Here is a 17,210-nt window from a genome sequence, read left to right as displayed (position 1 = left end):
AATTAAAAAAAATTAATAATTGACATTTTCATAATGTTGGAAGTCTGCTGTGGGTTATGCAGGTCCTTTGGACCAGAAGTCTGAATTCCAGAAAGCAGGCATCTGAAAAGTGGAAAGATTGCCCTTGTACTGTAATCAGGAAAGGACTCTGTTCTCTATTTGAGTATTGCGTGTTGAATTTCACCTTTGATCATCAGCCTTCGCACTGAATTTCATTGGTCAGAAACAGAGCAGGAAAATCAGAAGGCACCTAAATTGGAATGCTTTCAGGCTAGAGAGTATCTTGTACCTGAGCATCTTTATGATTTTTCTTTACAGAGGAGGAATGCTATGCACGCTCTGGAAGGCCATCACTGACTTTCGAGAGAAACACGCCTGACACTGAAATTTTTCTTCGCTCCTCTGCAGAGAGGAAAAGATTTCCTTTCAGCACAGAGCAGGTGTGCTGTCAGAAGGACTGTTGCACTTTAATCCAGTATTTGTTTACCAATGTTAAAAACACTGCAGCTTCCTGACTGCTTTTAATCCTATAATCCATAAGGAACCTGTAAACAACCTGCAACATTATTTTACTTTAAATGTTTTTACATGCAAGTTTTTCAAAAATTAAAAAAAACACCAAAAACCATTATAAACTCATGAAATATTGTCGTTAAAGTAACTAGATGTTAATTTCATGAAAAACTGATGTAAGATTTCATGTGATTGCACATCACTGGAACAAAACCAAAATGTGACAACAGCTTCTCAAGTTTTTCTTTGTAATATATCTCAATAATCTGTAGTAGAACTTCATAATTTCAATCATAACTAGATATTTCTCTTTTAGTGTGCAAGACCTAAAGGTAATTGTTTTTACCTACTGCCCTACATAGTTTAATATTGTTTATTTTTGGTAATTTAAGTTCTATGGTGCATTTGGTTTAGAGTTGTTTATGTACTACTGAACTGTACCAGTTGCATACACCTGAACCACAGTAATGTTAGCTTGTTCTAAAGCTATCTCTGACATACACAGTTGAAAATAAAAAGAACCTGAGACTCACTTTTTCCTATATTTTTGGACTTTTAAAATAATAAAGGTGTAGAACTGGAAAATATTGGAATAAAAAAGAGGAAAAAATCATACTGAGTATCAAGGGAACCTTTCTGACACATGTTAAAGTTACTGTGATTTGAGTTTGATAATCATAGCATTGAATATTTTCTCGGTTTTCCTGTTCATTCTAATTCCTGTACTGACAATCCAGGGCCAAACAAAATTATTCTCTGGGTGCTCTACTTGACTTGAGAAATGAATGTCCTGCCTCCATGCACTGAATAGTCATTGTGGCCTGTTGTTTTCTTCTGCTTTTGTTTATGCAATATGCCTTTCTCACATATAATGAAAAAGGATGGTGGATATTCCCTGTCCATCCACTCTCATTGTCACTCTAGCATTCTAGCACTGGGTATCATCAGATTCTTATGGGGCAGCTGCAAAAAATTCCACTGTGAGTAAGACTTGCCTGGACAGAAGCTGCTTCTTTCTTCATAAACCTTGGTAATCAGTGAACAGCTTATGCTTTAATTTTTCAGGTCTAGCAAGTATTTTCAAAGAAAATTAAATATTTTTTTCTAAACATAAACATGTTGTCCTAACATGTATGTAGTAATTTTTGCTGACTAAAAAAATAACAATTAGGTATAAAAAATAGGCTAAACAAAGAACAGTAGATTAAATAATTTTAGTTACTCTGAAGATGGTTCCGTTGATGTTTGGGCACAGATAGATTCAACTCATTCCAAAAATGTAACTACATTTCAGGAGAAACATTGCTGATGTTTACCAATTTCTACTGCTGTTACAGCAGAAAACAGTACAATTTCAAGGTAGTTTTAAGCACTGGGAGGACCAGTGGTGCAGGTTGACTTGCAAAACCCAAAGCAACTAAAAAAAACCTCTACCCATGAAAAAGTGACGCTAAGACAAAGAACTCCTCTAATTTGATTTTTGTGTGAAACATGATCCTGTATCAGTCCATGACTACAGTTTAAAAACCTCTGATTTCATGTAGCATGAATAGACCAGAATGTAATTGCATTGCTTTATTTGTGTGTTGGTACTTTGAAAGCATGCCTCCTGTTCTCTAGTATCTATGACTCTGGGTACTCAGCAATGCCAGCTATGTGTAAGAGAAGGGAGTGTGATCGAGGAATCATTTTAATGTTTCCACGAGACCTAGCTTGGCACCAGCTGGGAATTAATTCCTATAGTTCACTGGTGGCCTCACCAGACCTAAGGTGGCTTCTGCAGAGCTGCTCAGCAATCAGTTCTGTAAGACTATATCAAGTCTGATGCATGCTTAGGCTGGGCCATGTACACGTATGCTACTTGAGAGATCATGAATTGATCTGAATGTGGTTCCCTGAACAGCACAGCTTATCCATCTATGTACTAGATCTGTGCACAAAAGCTTATATAAGAGCCCCATTTCAGGCTACTTCATCTATATTGTGCCAGACGTTACTTTTTATACCCTTGGACAGACTGTGAAGAAACATTTTGGGACAGAGTGCATCAGAGGGGTCAGCCTGGGCCTCTTCAGCCTGACTCCCTGAATATGCTGGTGGATGCCTACAGGGACCACAACTGAGGGATGTGAGATTAAGCTGTAAGGACACGTTATGTTTTAGTGCAGGATTTTGCTGAGGGCAACCTTTTGACTACAGGACATACCACTTCCTTTGAGTTTGGATAGCCTCTTGGTCCTTGACTAGTGCTGTTGCAATCCAGGGCTCAGGTTGACTGAGACACACCTTTCCACCTCTGTTAAGAGAGCCAGGCAGAATGCAGAAGTGAAAACTTGATCAAGGCAGTGCTGGTTTTGGAGTGTCTTGCACCTTTCAGCATAGAGCCCAGTCTGTTCTTGTAGCATGCACGCTCTCCTGCCCCCAGGGCATGTTTATCACCCAAGCCCCGGCTCCTTCTGTTTTAGAGCATACGTGGCTCCTGCTGCAACAAAACATTCATCCTCCATTCCCATGGAAGAAGACCTCACACCTGAACTTAGCTGTTTGAGAAAGAAGGATGTTCTGCATGGTGGCTGAAGGTTTCTTTGTCCCGCATGCCAACCCGGGGAGCTGCACCTCTCCATCTGCTCGCCTATATGCGTGCCACAGCTGTGTACCATGCGTTCCCTGATTCATTCACCCTTCTTCAACTGTAGTTTTGATGATTGGTATTACCTGCATGCAGATGCAAAATGCAATTATGTTTTAATCCAGACCTAGAACACTTCTAAGGGGAAACACTCTTACACGATCCCTAGAAAGCAGCTGAGGGCAAGTTTAGGTGAACTCATGGGAAACGTAGCAAGACCATGACCTTTACAGAAAGGACGGATACATTGACGACTCTTCACAGAGACATTTTTTGGAAGCCGGGCGTTGCAGGCAGCTTAGGGTACGTACCCAGCTGTTAAGAGCATGTACCATAATAACGAGAGTACAGCAGTACAGTTCTTTCCCAAACGATGCAGCACACCGCCTGGGCTTGTGAGGTAGGTGGCCACCACTCCTCCCACCAACTGTCGAGACACCAGCGGGGAATTGGTAATCATCCCAAAAACCTGTCGTTTCTCTCCGCACCGGTACCTAATGAGCTGGGCCAATGCGGCGGGAGCCCCTCTGAGGAAAAAAAATACACCTGGGGAAGCACCGGCATATCGACTAGACCACGGCTGCCCCGGGAGCCGGCTGTGCGGGCAGGCTACTCGCCGCCCGCCCCCGCCCTGCCGCTGAGGGCGGCGGGGTCTTGTGCCCGTCAGGGGCGGCCGTTACCCGCCTGCGGGCGCCGGTCGCGCCTGGCCCGCCCTCACCTGCCCCCGGGCAGATCCGCCGCCGCTCGGCGGTAGGGGGGACGTGGCGCTCTCACCTGCCCGGGGCCGCGGATCTGCGGGGCGGAGCAGCCGCGCTCGGCGAGGAGGAGACATGGCGGAGGCCGCGGGCAGGAGCGGCGGGTGCCGGCGCCCCGCAGGTGAGGCGCTGCCGGCGGTCGGGGTGGGGGGAGCGGCGCGGCTCGCGGCTGCGGCCGCCCCTGCGCACCCGGCCGGCCGCGGGCGGCCGTGAGGAGAGAGAGCGCAGCGGGGCCTGGCGGCGGCCTCCTCTCGCAACAGGTGCGGGGCCGCCCCGCGGCTGCCCGTGCCCTCCGTGCGCCGGGCGTGAGGGGCCTTCTCTCCGTCCGCCCGGGTGTCGCCCACCGCGAACCGCCGCCTGCAGACCCGGCCCAGAGCCAGCCGGAGGGGCAGCCCCGCGCAGGGGTGCTGCGGCCCGGCCCGGCCCGTGCAGCGGGCAGAGCTGTGCCGGTGGGAGCGGCGCGTCCGGCCCGTGCCCCGCCGTAACGGCGAGACCCCCGCGGAGGGGCGTCGGCGGGTGCGCGCCGTCGCGTCTGGGGCACCGTTTGTCGTTCTGCAACCCCCCGCTTTTAGGGCTCGGTGTGCTGCGGGGCGCCTTCACCGCGACGAGGCTAACGCGGGGGTGCCGAGCCGCGCGGGGGAGGCCCAGCCCGGCCGGCGGGGAAGGGGCCCGGGGGGGCAGCCGCCGGGCTGCGGCGCGGGAGCCCGGGGCGTGCGGGGCAGCGGGTTTTGAACGGGACTTGAGGCAGCGGCGAGCCCCTGCAGTTAGGGCCAATACCTGCAACACCTGGCTAACGGGGATGAGGTAAGCCCCGGCGAGGGAGAAGGGGTATCTCGGGGGGTTAAGGTACCTGTTAGCTGCGCCTCGGCGGCGGCGGGCGCCTCTCCGAGCGAGGCCCGGGGCCTGCGCCCCGCAGGAGGGGGGTCTGCAGGAGCCCGAGGTTTTGGCTTCCCCTTAAAAGCGTGCAAGCGACGGGCTTCTGCAAGCCCATGCTTCCTACAGGGAAAGCAGGGGAGGTGTCTTTACATCCCCTCTAAGGAGGGATGTACGCTGCAAGAGCGTTTTAAAACGCTTTTATTTTGCCCTGAGGGCGAGGAGGGTGCAGGGAGGAGATTTTGGCTTACGCAAGCGGATCGGCCGCTGTATCGCTGTTGTAGGCGCAGATGCTGTTTGCTTTTGCAGGCAGTGGAGGGGTTGCCTTTCTGGCACGTTCACTGGGAGTGCTGCTTGCTGGACTGTGAAGTCTGACTCCAGCTTTCAGTCCTCTCCTTTTTTCCTTTTTTTTTTTCCTTTTTTTTCCTCCTTCTGCAGTACAATTCTGGTCACCCTTTGCCAGTCCTTCGCTTCTCTAACATAAATCCAAGTTTATCTCTGAATCACAGAGTGAGGTTTTTCACCAAAACAACATATGAATAGGCCATATGGCTGTTGGTTAACTAACTGTGTTTCCACAGTATAATATTTTTAATACATATTTTATAGAACGTGGGCATGCAGTCACAAGCAACAACTGTGGGCAGACCCATCCAAATGCCGTCTTTCTTTAATAAAGTTAGGAGTATAGTGCTTTTGCTCAGAAATCCTTTTTACAAATCATTCCCAGCCATCACTAAAGTTCAGCTTCAGAAAGGATGTGTATCTGTTACCCTGTGTTTCAGAGTTTGCAACCACATTAAATTCACGTCAATGTATTTTTAAAGCCACGTTTCCTAAACTCTTTTCAAGTTCTCTACCTTACATTGTTGATGTGATTTTTTTTTTTAAACTGTATTATCAGTCTTTTTTTAATTGTTTACCAAAACTGGACACGAGCTGCCAGATGATACGTATTTTACATATGTGTAGTATTTTACATATGTATAGTTTTAAAAGGACTTATGTGCCTAGATTTATTCTGAGTTTGCTTTGTAGCTTCATTTCATGTTACTGTGGTGAACTTTTTACTCATTAGGACATATTCGTAGACAGGAGGTAGATCTGCTTGCACAAGTTGTTGAGTATTTTGAGTTTAAATTGCTTTGTGCTGTCAAAGTTCATTCGGCACTTCCTCATGTGTGAAATGTCAGAGTTAAACTTCTGTAAAGCTATTTGTTGTCTGTTGAGATTCTTTTAGGTCTCAGAGTTATCACGGGGGCTGCTTTCCAGGCGTTCACAAACAGGAACACCCTCGTAGCATGTCAGGGAGCTGCTCTGTGGCTGTTTGATCTGTCTGTGAGCGAGCAGATGTGTGCCCAGGGAGAGTTGCACACGGATGGCTTCGGCTGCGGTCCGCTCTGCAAGCGGAACGCCCATGTCTGGATCCGGCTCCTCAGGAAGGTCAACCTCCCATCCTGGTTTGGTGAAATTACCTACTGGTTGACTTATTGCTCCTGTTTAAAAAACAAACCAAACCAGCTAAATAGCTGTGTGTGTGTTGTGTGTATTTGGGGGGGGGGGGGTTGTTTGTTTGGTGTCGTGTCCCCCCCCCCCCCCCCCCCCCCCGCTAGATATACAGACTTTCAGAGCTGATCCTGGGGAAAGCTTTAACAGCACCATGAGGACTTTGCAGAGAGATGTTACAAGTGGATCCCTTTATTGTTGGGCAGATGTCTGCTGCACTTCACTAGATTTCTTCAGGTGAATGACTTAATTACCAGGGTGAGGGGTTTTTACCCTGCTGTTCATAAATGCGTAGATGGCAAAATGAGTGCAGTGCTAAGGGGGTACACTAACTTGTACCAGTTAGAATTTTTTTAATCATAGCTACTTGAGCATCTTGCAGTGCTAAAAAGCTTTCCAGTGATTCCCGAGATGAGGGGCCCTCTTGTGGGGAATACCAAACAGAGACGCTTCTAAGGCACCTCATTTTATGGCTGCCCACCCATAAACATAGGCATGCCTCTACCAGGGAGACTTCCCCACGTGCGCTCTGGGCCGCTGTGGCCAGCTCTGTGCACAGGTAACAATTTCATAGGCCTTGGGAGACCAGAGAGAGCGATGTTCTTGGGCTGTTTAACTGTACAAAATTGTACAAAAAAACTTTGTCGTTATTTTGCATACTCTTCTAGTTAGTGTTCTCTTCTAAGTGACTTTAACATTATTGTGTTCATTTTGCAGCAAAGCAAGTCTGTGCTTTAAAAGATGTCAATGCTAGCTGGCTCATTAAAGCCAAACACTGAGGTGTTCTCTCTGTAACAGCTGGTGAGACTTTTCATCTGTCACGTGTTTATCCTGGTATTTTCTTCATCTGAGAATAAACCAAGTTTTAGCTTATTCTGTTACCAATTTTTTTAATGAATAGATACGTTACAGGGGAAAGCACAAAGGTACGGCACAAGTACAGTAGGTGGCAGCTTAAGACGCTGTCAGATTCCCCACGGCTCCTTCTCAGCTGTGATAAAGGATTTTGATGGGGAGGATTTATACGGTACTTCCACGCACTGGGTTTCTCTCTGCCTGGCACAGATGGACCCCATTCCCTCCAGGGGAGCTGCCGGCCCCGCAGGGCACAGGGTGCTGGTGGTGCCCTGCTGGTGTGGGGCGGGGGGTGTCCCTCCCGCGGCCGCCTCGCTTGGTCCTCGCCTGGCTACCAGCACTGGGGGGGAACAGTCCAGGGTTACCTGTGCTTCGGCAGCTGCTCTTTGCTTGGACTCCGAACTTAAACTTCGGTTGTCAGAGAGCAAGGCGCCATGAAGGTAACAGCGATTTGAAGCAAAATGTTATATTGCCATGACAGTATAAGCTTACAAATGCTAAAAGCGTGTATGTTGTTACTCTAATTTCCATCCATAATTACTTACACGTCAACTTTATTGTGCATATTTCCTATCTTTTCATATATAAATTGAGGATCTGTAATTCTTCTGTTGCTGCCCCTCTGATTAAAACCTATTCAAACCTTGAAATTCTGTGCCAGATCTTACAATTACTTAGTTGGTCCTACAGTAGTAATTTCCTGAGTCAGTTTTGTAGCTCTGAGTGTACAGAGACTGATTTATCAGTAGCTTGTAGAATGAAAACGATACAACTAAATTCAATTTAAAAGTGTGGATGAAAGGGTTAAAACCTTATAGAAGCCATTCCTCGGCTTTAGAAAGTTGGTAAGGTATTGTCTCTTGGTACCTTTAATTGGTCAAGTAATGTTTGTGCAAGGACTACACGCAGTGGAAAAGTCTGAACAAGTCTTTTTATATGCATATTGTGTAACATGAGTCAGGCTGTCTTTCTCCACCCACCTACTCCCAGCACTGCTAGTGTAAAAAAAAAAAGGGGGGGGGGGGGGAGAGAACAACAAACACAAAACCAACCAAAAAGACCAACCAAACCACAAAAATAATAATAAAAAAACCCCAACCAAACACTGCCACAAAAAACCTTCAGAGTTCATGAAAAAATCAGGCCTGCTAAATGATGCTGGAGCAGCTGGCTTATGTGCTACTTCCTCTACAGGAAGAGAGCCTCTACTAATCTAACTGAAGTAGCATACATTGTCATTTTACTTGGGCTTCATATGGAAAATGGATGTTCTTTCACATGTGCTATTTCAAACTGTAAAAATTGTAAATTTACAGTAATCTGAGATGGCTACAATTTTATTTGTATGATGGCTGGTTTATTACTATCACAGATAAACAAGTTTAATACTTTACAGCTGAAAAATATTTGTGGTAGTAAAGGTAATTAAATATGATCCGTGCAATAATTGCCTCAATTATGTAAATACTGTATAATCTTGCAACAACATACTTTCTTTTCCACTTGAAAAGATGTGCATAAGTCTAGACCCACAGTAAAAGCCACAGTGTGCTGGGAATGTTGTTGTAACTCTTTGCACACCTGCCTTTCCTCCAGGAAGGAGATCCCCTGTGTGTGACTTCTGTTAAACAAATACAGTGGCCGTGCTAGGAACTGTGGCAGAACAGGCTACATGCATATTATACATGTTTAAGGTGAAAAAGACTATGAGAAGATGGTGCATTTGTTAAACTGGTTCAGATTTAATTCTACAGCTGTTCCTGAGTATTGATTCTGGAGTCCTGCCATACTTGCTTTCATTAAAATAAGTAGAAGGTATATTTATACCCTTTGTGGCTTTGGAGAAAAATCTTGAAAATATGTATCCTAGGAGGTCTGTCAGAGTTCAAGGAAAACGACCTTAAGTTGTCTGTTAAGATGACATGGGGGGTAGGCTGCCTCGCTATTCAAATGGATGGAGTTAGTAACCCTGACTCCTGTTGACTTTGAGATTCTTCAGAGATGTAAGTGATGGCATGATTTATGCTCCAGGTGGATAGCTGCTGTGAGACTAGATGGGGGATGGGAATAAAGTACTGATGTCTCCAAATATTTCTCATGCCTGTGTGTGATACTCTAATGTCTTCTCTTAAAGTTAATGGAATCCAAAAGTCCAGACTTCTCGGTCACCTTCTAAGAAATGCGTTGGGAAGTAAGATGTCAGACGAGCACTAGTAATTAACACGGCACAAAGTAGTTCATAGGATTCCATCCATCAGATGCTGTCAGTAATACAACAATGGAGAAAATTTTAATTTGGTCTTGGCATATTGCCTTTTCTTTGAAGTATGTTCACATTTCTACTAAAAAACTTAGTGCGTACATAATTTTGAGTGCTTTACAAGCGCTTGGTTCTCTTCACATGTATACGAATTAGGTATTAAAAAAAATAAGCTCTTTTTACAGACAGAAGCAGTGGCAATGCTGCCCAGGTTAGTTACTAGGGTAATTAGCATTGATGATTTCTGTCTTCTACTGAATTCCTGTTTCCTACTGCCCTGTGAAGTGCCTATTCCTTGCTGCCCTTCCTTATTTAACTGAGCATTGGCTGAAGTTATGCGATATGTTCTGCCGTAGGGCCTGATCCAATATCATTCTGTTATATATAAATAAAAAGTGTTGGCTAAGAATGATCTAATATGTTTTTATTCATCATGGTACCCATTGCGCAATTTTTATAATTAGTCATACTGTGCAAATACTTTTAATTAAAAAATGTAACAAGACTTGTTAATGTACATCTTGTATTTGATTGTTTTATTGGTGTGTATGTGTTCAAAGTGTTTGTGGATGATGAGACTCTTGCCTCAATGTTCATGTGTGTTTTGCTATGATGAGTGAGTTTGAGGCAGGGCAGGGCTCCCAGCCTTCTCCTCGATTTTTCTGATGCGTGGGAATGCACACAGGTTCAGTTTTAATTGACAGGAGGGAAAACAGTTAATGCTTACCTGCTGTCTGGTCACTTCTGAGGAGCTCTTAACGTCCCTTGGTCCGGTGTGTGGCACTGCGGATGTCAGAGGGACAGCTGTAGCTGGGAAGAGGTCACCCCCCAGAGAAGCCTTCTGTGCCTGAGCGTGTGTGCAGAGGCATGTTTCCTGGTGGAGCTGCCTGCTGCTCCAGGGTCTTGTAGGCATCGCAGCTGCTGGCTCAGCTGCCTGCCTGTGATTCACCAGGACTGCGCTGGGTAGGGATGAGGTGGGGACTGGAGAAGCAAGTCTCCCACATCATGTGAGAGGATTGCCATGGCTGCTCTTTGCGCCTACAGTTCTGTGGCTGAAGAATATGTCATCTTACTGTTTTGATCAAAGTAGTATCCAGAATGTGCGCAGTCTTTGCAGCACGTACAATGGGACCCATAAACAGATGGGTAAGCTAAAGGAGCCAAAGTAGTCAGGATAGTTGATAGGAAAATAAAGACCTGGTGTCTGCTTCTTGTTTCCAGACTTAGCTTATTTAAAATTCATTGTCTCTTAGGCAGATATGGATAATAATTCTGAATTCAACTTATTGGAAAGGGAGATACTGAGATATGAAACCAGAATAAAGACGTGTTTGTTCAAACTCCAGGAGAGAAAGGTGAAATGAGCTGAACCTAAGTTTGCTTTCTGAAGAATCTTAATAATCCACTGCTGCTCCCCTCTGTTTCCCCAGCACATATTTAAGTGGATGTTTGCTTAAAAAGGCCAAATGGTTCTGCTCTTTCTTGAGTTGAAGCACCTAATTCAATGGATGAATGAAGAGTAAGTTCATGAAACTACTGTGGTTTTACAGCCTCGACTTTTAGAAACGTGTCGACTCATTGCTTATTTAAAGCTACTCAGAATGCATCTATGCTCTTGACAGCAGGATTCTCATTAGTCAAAAAGATGAAGGTTTCCCTTCTTATTCTCTAGCATTTTATATTCAGTCTTACTGATTAATGCAAGGGGCCTTTTTTTTCTTCCAAGAAGGTGGAAAGAAGAAATCAATTATTATATCAGATGTTTATACACTAAATACTGAAGATGTTTAAAAAAATTATCGTACTGCTGTAAAAACAATCTGCCAGTCCTATATTGTCTTGTACATACAAGTGATATCTACTTAGAGAGATCTTAGAGATATCCTTGAAGATACCTTAGAGATATCTTTGAAGAGAGACTTAGAAACTTCTGTGAAGATGAGGTTATTCTCTGTCCTTTTTTGACAGTAAGAGGTAGAAGAAAGAGAGAATACAAGAGCAGTAGTGGAAAAAATTAGGTGTGCATGATGACTGAGACAGTGGTTGGCTTAATGGAAGAACATATTTTTTCTGCTATTTCCAATGTAACTTTTTCTTTCTTTCTTTTTTTTTTTTTTTTAAAACCAGGGGGTGTGTGTGTGTGAAATTCTGTCTGTCTTTTTAAGGCTATTTTGCTTTGTCCTAGATTTACATGGCATTGAAAAGAAGGTTTCCAGTCCTTTGATGCTGAGTAAATAGCTGTTTTCTCACATGGTGGGGTGGGGGGGGAAGCTCTACTTTCTCTGTTCTTTTGGCCTGATTTAAGACCTAGTGAAGTAGAAAGTAAATGCTGAGAGATGAGTCTCCTGAAGGAAATTAGGGAGAGACTGAGTTTGGAGTTCAGTTAGTGTCCGTATATTCCAACGTTGTCCTGCAAGGAGTAGGGAGTTGGACTTGATGATCCTTATGGGTCTCTTTCAACTTGAGATATTCTATGATCTAGCACTGTCTATATTATGTATTTTTAAATGAGTTCTTTAAAAAAGCTTTTGACATAGATAATTAATGTTGAAAATGTTTATACAAAATATGACTGTGTGTTTTGATGGGTAAGTACATTGAAATTTTTTGGTGTACTGTTTTTGCAGAACAGGATGGGAGCTTTTAACTGTACCTTGATTTTCCTGATCTTTCTTCCCAAGAAAGACACATTTGGAACCCAGTTCCCAATGGAACCTTATTGGTTCATGCTGGGAAAACATGTCTATAAAAGCAAAATGCCATCTCCTTTCTTGATGCTGCTATGTAAGATAGATACCTACCTTCTGAACCTTTCAGTACTAAGAAAATCAGAAATAACTTAAATATTGGCAATCTGGAAAAGAGCATATGTTAAAATAACATATTGACTTGATCTAATTTTTGGTATAAAATGCACTTAAGTTGAGGGGAAGCTTTCCTTTTATGTTAAAAGGCCTTGAATCAGCATCCAAGAGCAGAACAGTACTTATTTTGCTTTACAAGTACTGTGACCCAGACATGTCTCAAGCTTGTGGAGTTTTTTGTTGGGGTTTTTTTTGGTCCCCTACAAGGAAATGATCTTCATCTGTTAGCAGTTTTGGATAAAGGATAAGGATAAGAACAGGATTGTGGATAATGCTCTAAAAGCGGTAAAGCCCATGTGTGGCTTCTCTGTTCAGCTTGTGGTTTTCACAGTCCAAACTTTTCTTCTTTTTATTGTTTCAATAGTTGAACAGTTGCTGAATAGCTCTTGTAACAGTAAGGTCATGCAAAGTATTTTAAAACAGAAGTATTTTAAAAGAATCAATGAGTTCTTTCAGAAGAAGAGTTCTTCTGAAGGTTTTATTCCATCTTATAATTGGAGAAACTGAGGCTAGGGTTATAACTTACCCCAGGCTTCAGAGAGCTTAAGTGTCAGGAAGAAGAGCAGTGGTGAGCAGGCTGCCCGGGCTTCTGAAGCAGGCTTGATCTGTGCCTTGAACTTTTTTTTTTTTAATTAATCCCTCTGGCTGGTAGTGGGGAGGAAGGGGAGGTTGAAGGCTGGAAATTAACTAGTGGTCTACTCAATGGATGGTCATATCTGTATTTCACGGTAATGGCAGACAGTAGATTTTTGTGTGTGTTAAGATTGAGAGCTTATTAGACCTGCAAGTGTTGAGGGGTGGGTTTTTTTTTTTTATTTTTGGTGTCGCGGAAGGGGGAAGAGGGCAGGGGAAGTTTTCCCCCATCAAACCCTGACTACTTGGTTGCTTGCTCTTTGGGTATGGTGTTCTTTTAAAAGAGTATTTTAACTGCTCTTATCCTAAGAAAATAGGCAGGAGAAAGGCATGAAATTCCTATAAAATGTAGCTTGATGAAGATGCAACAGGTGTCTCATGGAGTCGGAGGAAAAATCTGTATATTGTGATTCAGCAAAGTCTTATGTGTGCTTCTGTTTTCAGGGCTTTTCACAGGCAATATGTCTATAAATTTCTTTTGCCCCTTTTGAAATGGTATATGATCTTTAATTCAGTTGGCTCTGTAATGTAACCTGACATGCCCAGTGATACAAGATGGCTTCCGGTTAGTGTTACATCAAGTGGTTTTTTTGTTCAAAACATATGCAGTCCTAGTTATCACAGCCTGCCCGCTCTTGTGAAAGATACAAATTGTCTTGTCTTCATGAGGTTTTTCCTTTTTGTTAGTTAGCTAACTGGTGTTGAATACTGCCTTTTGTCTTCCCTCCCTCCTCTGAAAGAGCAAAAAGGTTCACTTCAGGAAGTTCAGACTGGCAGAGTGCTTCACAAGGCAGGGGCTGTGGAACATGAACTTATCATGTGTAACTTATTATACTCTAAATCACAGTAATGAGCTTCATGTAGTATTTGGATAGTTTACAGGGACTGAAACAATCCTGTGAATGAAAGAAGATAGCAAATCTAGAGTTCAGCCATTTAAAATTATCAGATTACCCACAGTAGACTGCAGGTAGGTATCATGGTGACTGTTCTGGCGACTAGCTTCAACTTGCTTTTCATTTCATATGTAGAGATATCAAGCCTTAATACCTGATGTTAAAGCAGAAACATCAATTAGCATGTTATAAATATTTACATTTCCCATATCACAATATAATTATCCTAATAGTCTTTGTTCAAACTGCTGTTTAAGACTGTTGCACATCAGATAATATATTGTGCAGGTAATTAATTATACCTATAGAATCCAATGGGTGAAAGTGGGTGTGTTTAAGTGTAGTGGTTTAACTGATAATGAGTTTGAAAGTATTGTAAAAAGGAAAAACCAAAAATTATCCAGTGCTCTCAAGATACACAGTTGCCTTCATCCCATCTCTTGAGAGAGTCTCACCCCATCAGTAAGAGCTCAGCTGTGATTGTATTGGTACACAGTATGACTAATGGTGGTGGGGGGGGGATCACTAGTAGGAGCTGTGTAAGCAAATGGTTATCTTTTTTTTTTAAAGAATTTAACAGCCTTGCTACTAAAGTTATCCACCACTTCATTCTCTCAGTGGAGCATTGCTTTCATCCCAGTTTTAATATAGAAGCTCCCACATAGCTGAGACAAGGCTGAAATAAGCAAAGCTAGGGATACCTCAGGAATGTCTTTTTCTGCCCTAAACCAATGGATGGAGGGAGGGGATTTGTCAGTATAGTCTGGTTTTATACAGCATTGGTACCTTTTTATGCATGTTTAATAGTGTTATTAGGAAGGGTTGTGGTTTTTGTTTTTTTTTTTTTTGTTTTTTTTTTTTTTTTTTTTGTTTTTACAAAAAACCAAGTACCTAAAGTTATGTGTTATCTTCTATTGTAATAGGTGTCTTATATGTAATAGGTTATAGACTGCTAGGATGCCATTTTATTAGGCATTTGGAAACACGTTGTGGGCTGGCACAGTTTTTAACCATAGGAGCCTTGAAATAAAATCATGCTGCATAAGCTGAATGTGCTGTTGATCCTTTTCCTCTGTCAGAATTCACCTCTGCATTAGTAAGTCAACAGAAAGAAATATGCACTAACGCCTCAGTTGCCTGTGTGTCATAGCCCAAATCCATCTTCACCAGCCCCTGAAGCATCAAATTTAGTCATTACTATGTATTGTACTCAGAGCAAGTCACTCTTATGGGTGCAGGAGATCCTGTAAGGACCAAGGAAGGCATTCTCAATCTTGTAGCTGTTCTCCGTGACTCCTCAGGTAATAGGGAAATGGAGATGCTGAAACAGTTATTATACCTGTAACCTTGAAAGCCCCTTTGGAAGCTTTTCCAGTCGTGTATTTTTGTGTGTTAGATACTTCTTACATGTTTTAAAATGCCTATTTAAGTAGTTTAGCAATTAAAGGTGATTGATTGATTGAACAGAATGTTTAGAAGGGCAGGAATCCTTTCTTAGTGACTTAAAACAGTGAAAGGGAGTGGAGTGATATTTAACTAAGCTGCTATGTAAGTGGTGTTTTCTGTTACTTTTGTGCTGTTGGCAACAGTCTTGGGCATGAAAAGTATTAATGGTACTACCTACCATCCTCTTTTTGTGGCTATGTGTGTACTGTTATGTAGTATTTGTGGTAGGCATTAAAGTGGATGGGATTTGAGGAATGGAGCTGTTTCTCTTACAGGACGAAGTAGTAGCCTGTATAAACCCCAGAAGGCACACTGCTGAGCTGAAGAACAGCTTGTGTTAGAGCTTTTTTTCTTACTCTTTTTTTGTTGTTGTTGTTGTTCATGCCCTTTAGTACAACGCGTCTTTAACTGTAGACAAACGTCATCATGTATAGCTTCTGTGTATGCCCAGAGAGTCCAAGGCGTGGCCAAGCAGCAGGACGTAACCAGGAGGAAATACTCACTGGAGGTAGGCTGTGGGCTTGGTTCAGAACTGGTGCTTTCCTGCAGAATACTTCAGTTTTGGTTGGGTGTTTTGTGCCCATGCTGGAGAAGGAAGAATGGTCCAGCTGAGCCTTCGGGTGGTGCTGTGGTGTTCTCCATCCACTGGGCTCCTGGCTGATGAGCCTGAGGAGTTTAAGAACAGAGCTGTCCTGCCAGCTGAGCACCATCCAGGACTCCTCTTTAAAGAGCATCCCAGGCCACTGTGATACATACCATATTGACTGTCATAAACTCTGACCCTTCTTCTTCAGTATTGTTACCTGTGTCGTTGAGGTGTTCGTATACATCTGTATAATCCTGTATTTTCAATATGAGCCACCTGCAGATCTGTCAACTAATGTATGTGCCATCTTGTGGCGGGTGATCATGTAACATCAAGTTTCTCTAAAAAAAAAAAATCTGAAGTGGGGAAAAATTCTGTAATTCTAACATTAGAGAGATGTTCTGGATTGCAATTTTTCTTCAGCAGCATTTTGAAATGGTGAGCACACATTGAATTAGAGGGGTGGAAGTGGATGAAGTTAAGGTCTCACGGGTAAAACATCCAGCATGTTACATAGTGGTGTTTGGAGCTGTGAGGGATGGAACACGCAGATTGCAAAACTTCTGAGCAAGTGCTCTGTTGTAAATGGCTAAAGAAAATCCAGAATGCCAGCATATGAAGGAAATCCAGCTAATTAAAACCACACAGGCTGTCTGTATTTTGTTCATTTTGCAAAGTGAATGCTAATGATTGGTGCTGTAAAACTAATGGTGCGGTACAGAATATTCACTCCAAAAGTCCTTTCGTTGTCCTCTGTTGTCTGTACAAGCTAGAAATCCTGATTTTTGTATTTTTACACATGGAAAAGAATGTTCCAACACCTGCCTGTAATTGTGGGTGTATGCATTCCTAATGCAAAAGGTATGCACTGCATAGGAAGGTGATTAAGTTAAGGGGGGGACGATGACAACACCCAACACATGCGTACAGGGAAGAGGACTCATCCTCATTGTTTTAGTTTAGATTAGGCTAAAATTTCTAAACATGAATAAACAGAGCAGCTGGCAAAATGCAGGTTCATGCCTGGAGCCTTCCAGGCTTCTTTTCACTCAGTGCTCATCTGCTTGTGCAAGCACAGCTCCATCCTCCCGCCGCCCTGCGAGGAGGAAGGAACAGCCCTTGCTGCCGAGGTGCTTCCAGCTCTCCGCAAGCGTGTGGGAGACAGCGTTCCCGAGGCCGGCTTGCTGCAGCTGAGGAGACAACACTCATAGACCCCTTTGATTAGGATGTGTCAGTGTTGTCAGGGCAACTGTTAACAGCGGCGTATCATATTTTCTCCTCTTGTGCTGCGTGCTGAATATTTTAGTGTGCCGTAGCTGGAAGAGGGTTGCAGGGGAAAAAGGTGCTGCAGCAAGGAACCTGGTGCCGTGGGCTGGGATCTGATTGAACAGGTT

At 43.5% G+C, this 17,210-nt stretch overlaps 1 protein-coding gene across 2 annotated transcripts in view; it reads left to right on the top strand.

The window, feature by feature from the left end:
* The window catches only part of MAP3K5 (mitogen-activated protein kinase kinase kinase 5), a 109,129-nt gene extending 107,775 nt beyond the window's left edge, over positions 1–1,354 (top strand). Inside the window, exon 29 of one of the 2 annotated variants that reach the window (XM_075498812.1) lies at positions 319–1,354. In XM_075498812.1, the coding sequence (XP_075354927.1) occupies positions 319–379 (61 nt within the window). In that variant the 3' untranslated portion in view covers positions 380–1,354. The remainder of the gene's footprint in view (positions 1–318) is intronic. The other variant, XM_075498811.1, reaches the window with a different exon arrangement.
* Positions 1,355–17,210: the final 15,856 nt, after the last annotated feature.

The sequence above is a fragment of the Mycteria americana genome, chromosome 3 (genome assembly GCF_035582795.1).
Source record: "Mycteria americana isolate JAX WOST 10 ecotype Jacksonville Zoo and Gardens chromosome 3, USCA_MyAme_1.0, whole genome shotgun sequence".
In the NCBI taxonomy this organism is placed as follows: Eukaryota; Metazoa; Chordata; class Aves; order Ciconiiformes; family Ciconiidae; genus Mycteria; species Mycteria americana.
Note: the sequence above shows the minus strand (reverse complement) of the source record. Positions and strands in the feature narration are given on the sequence as shown.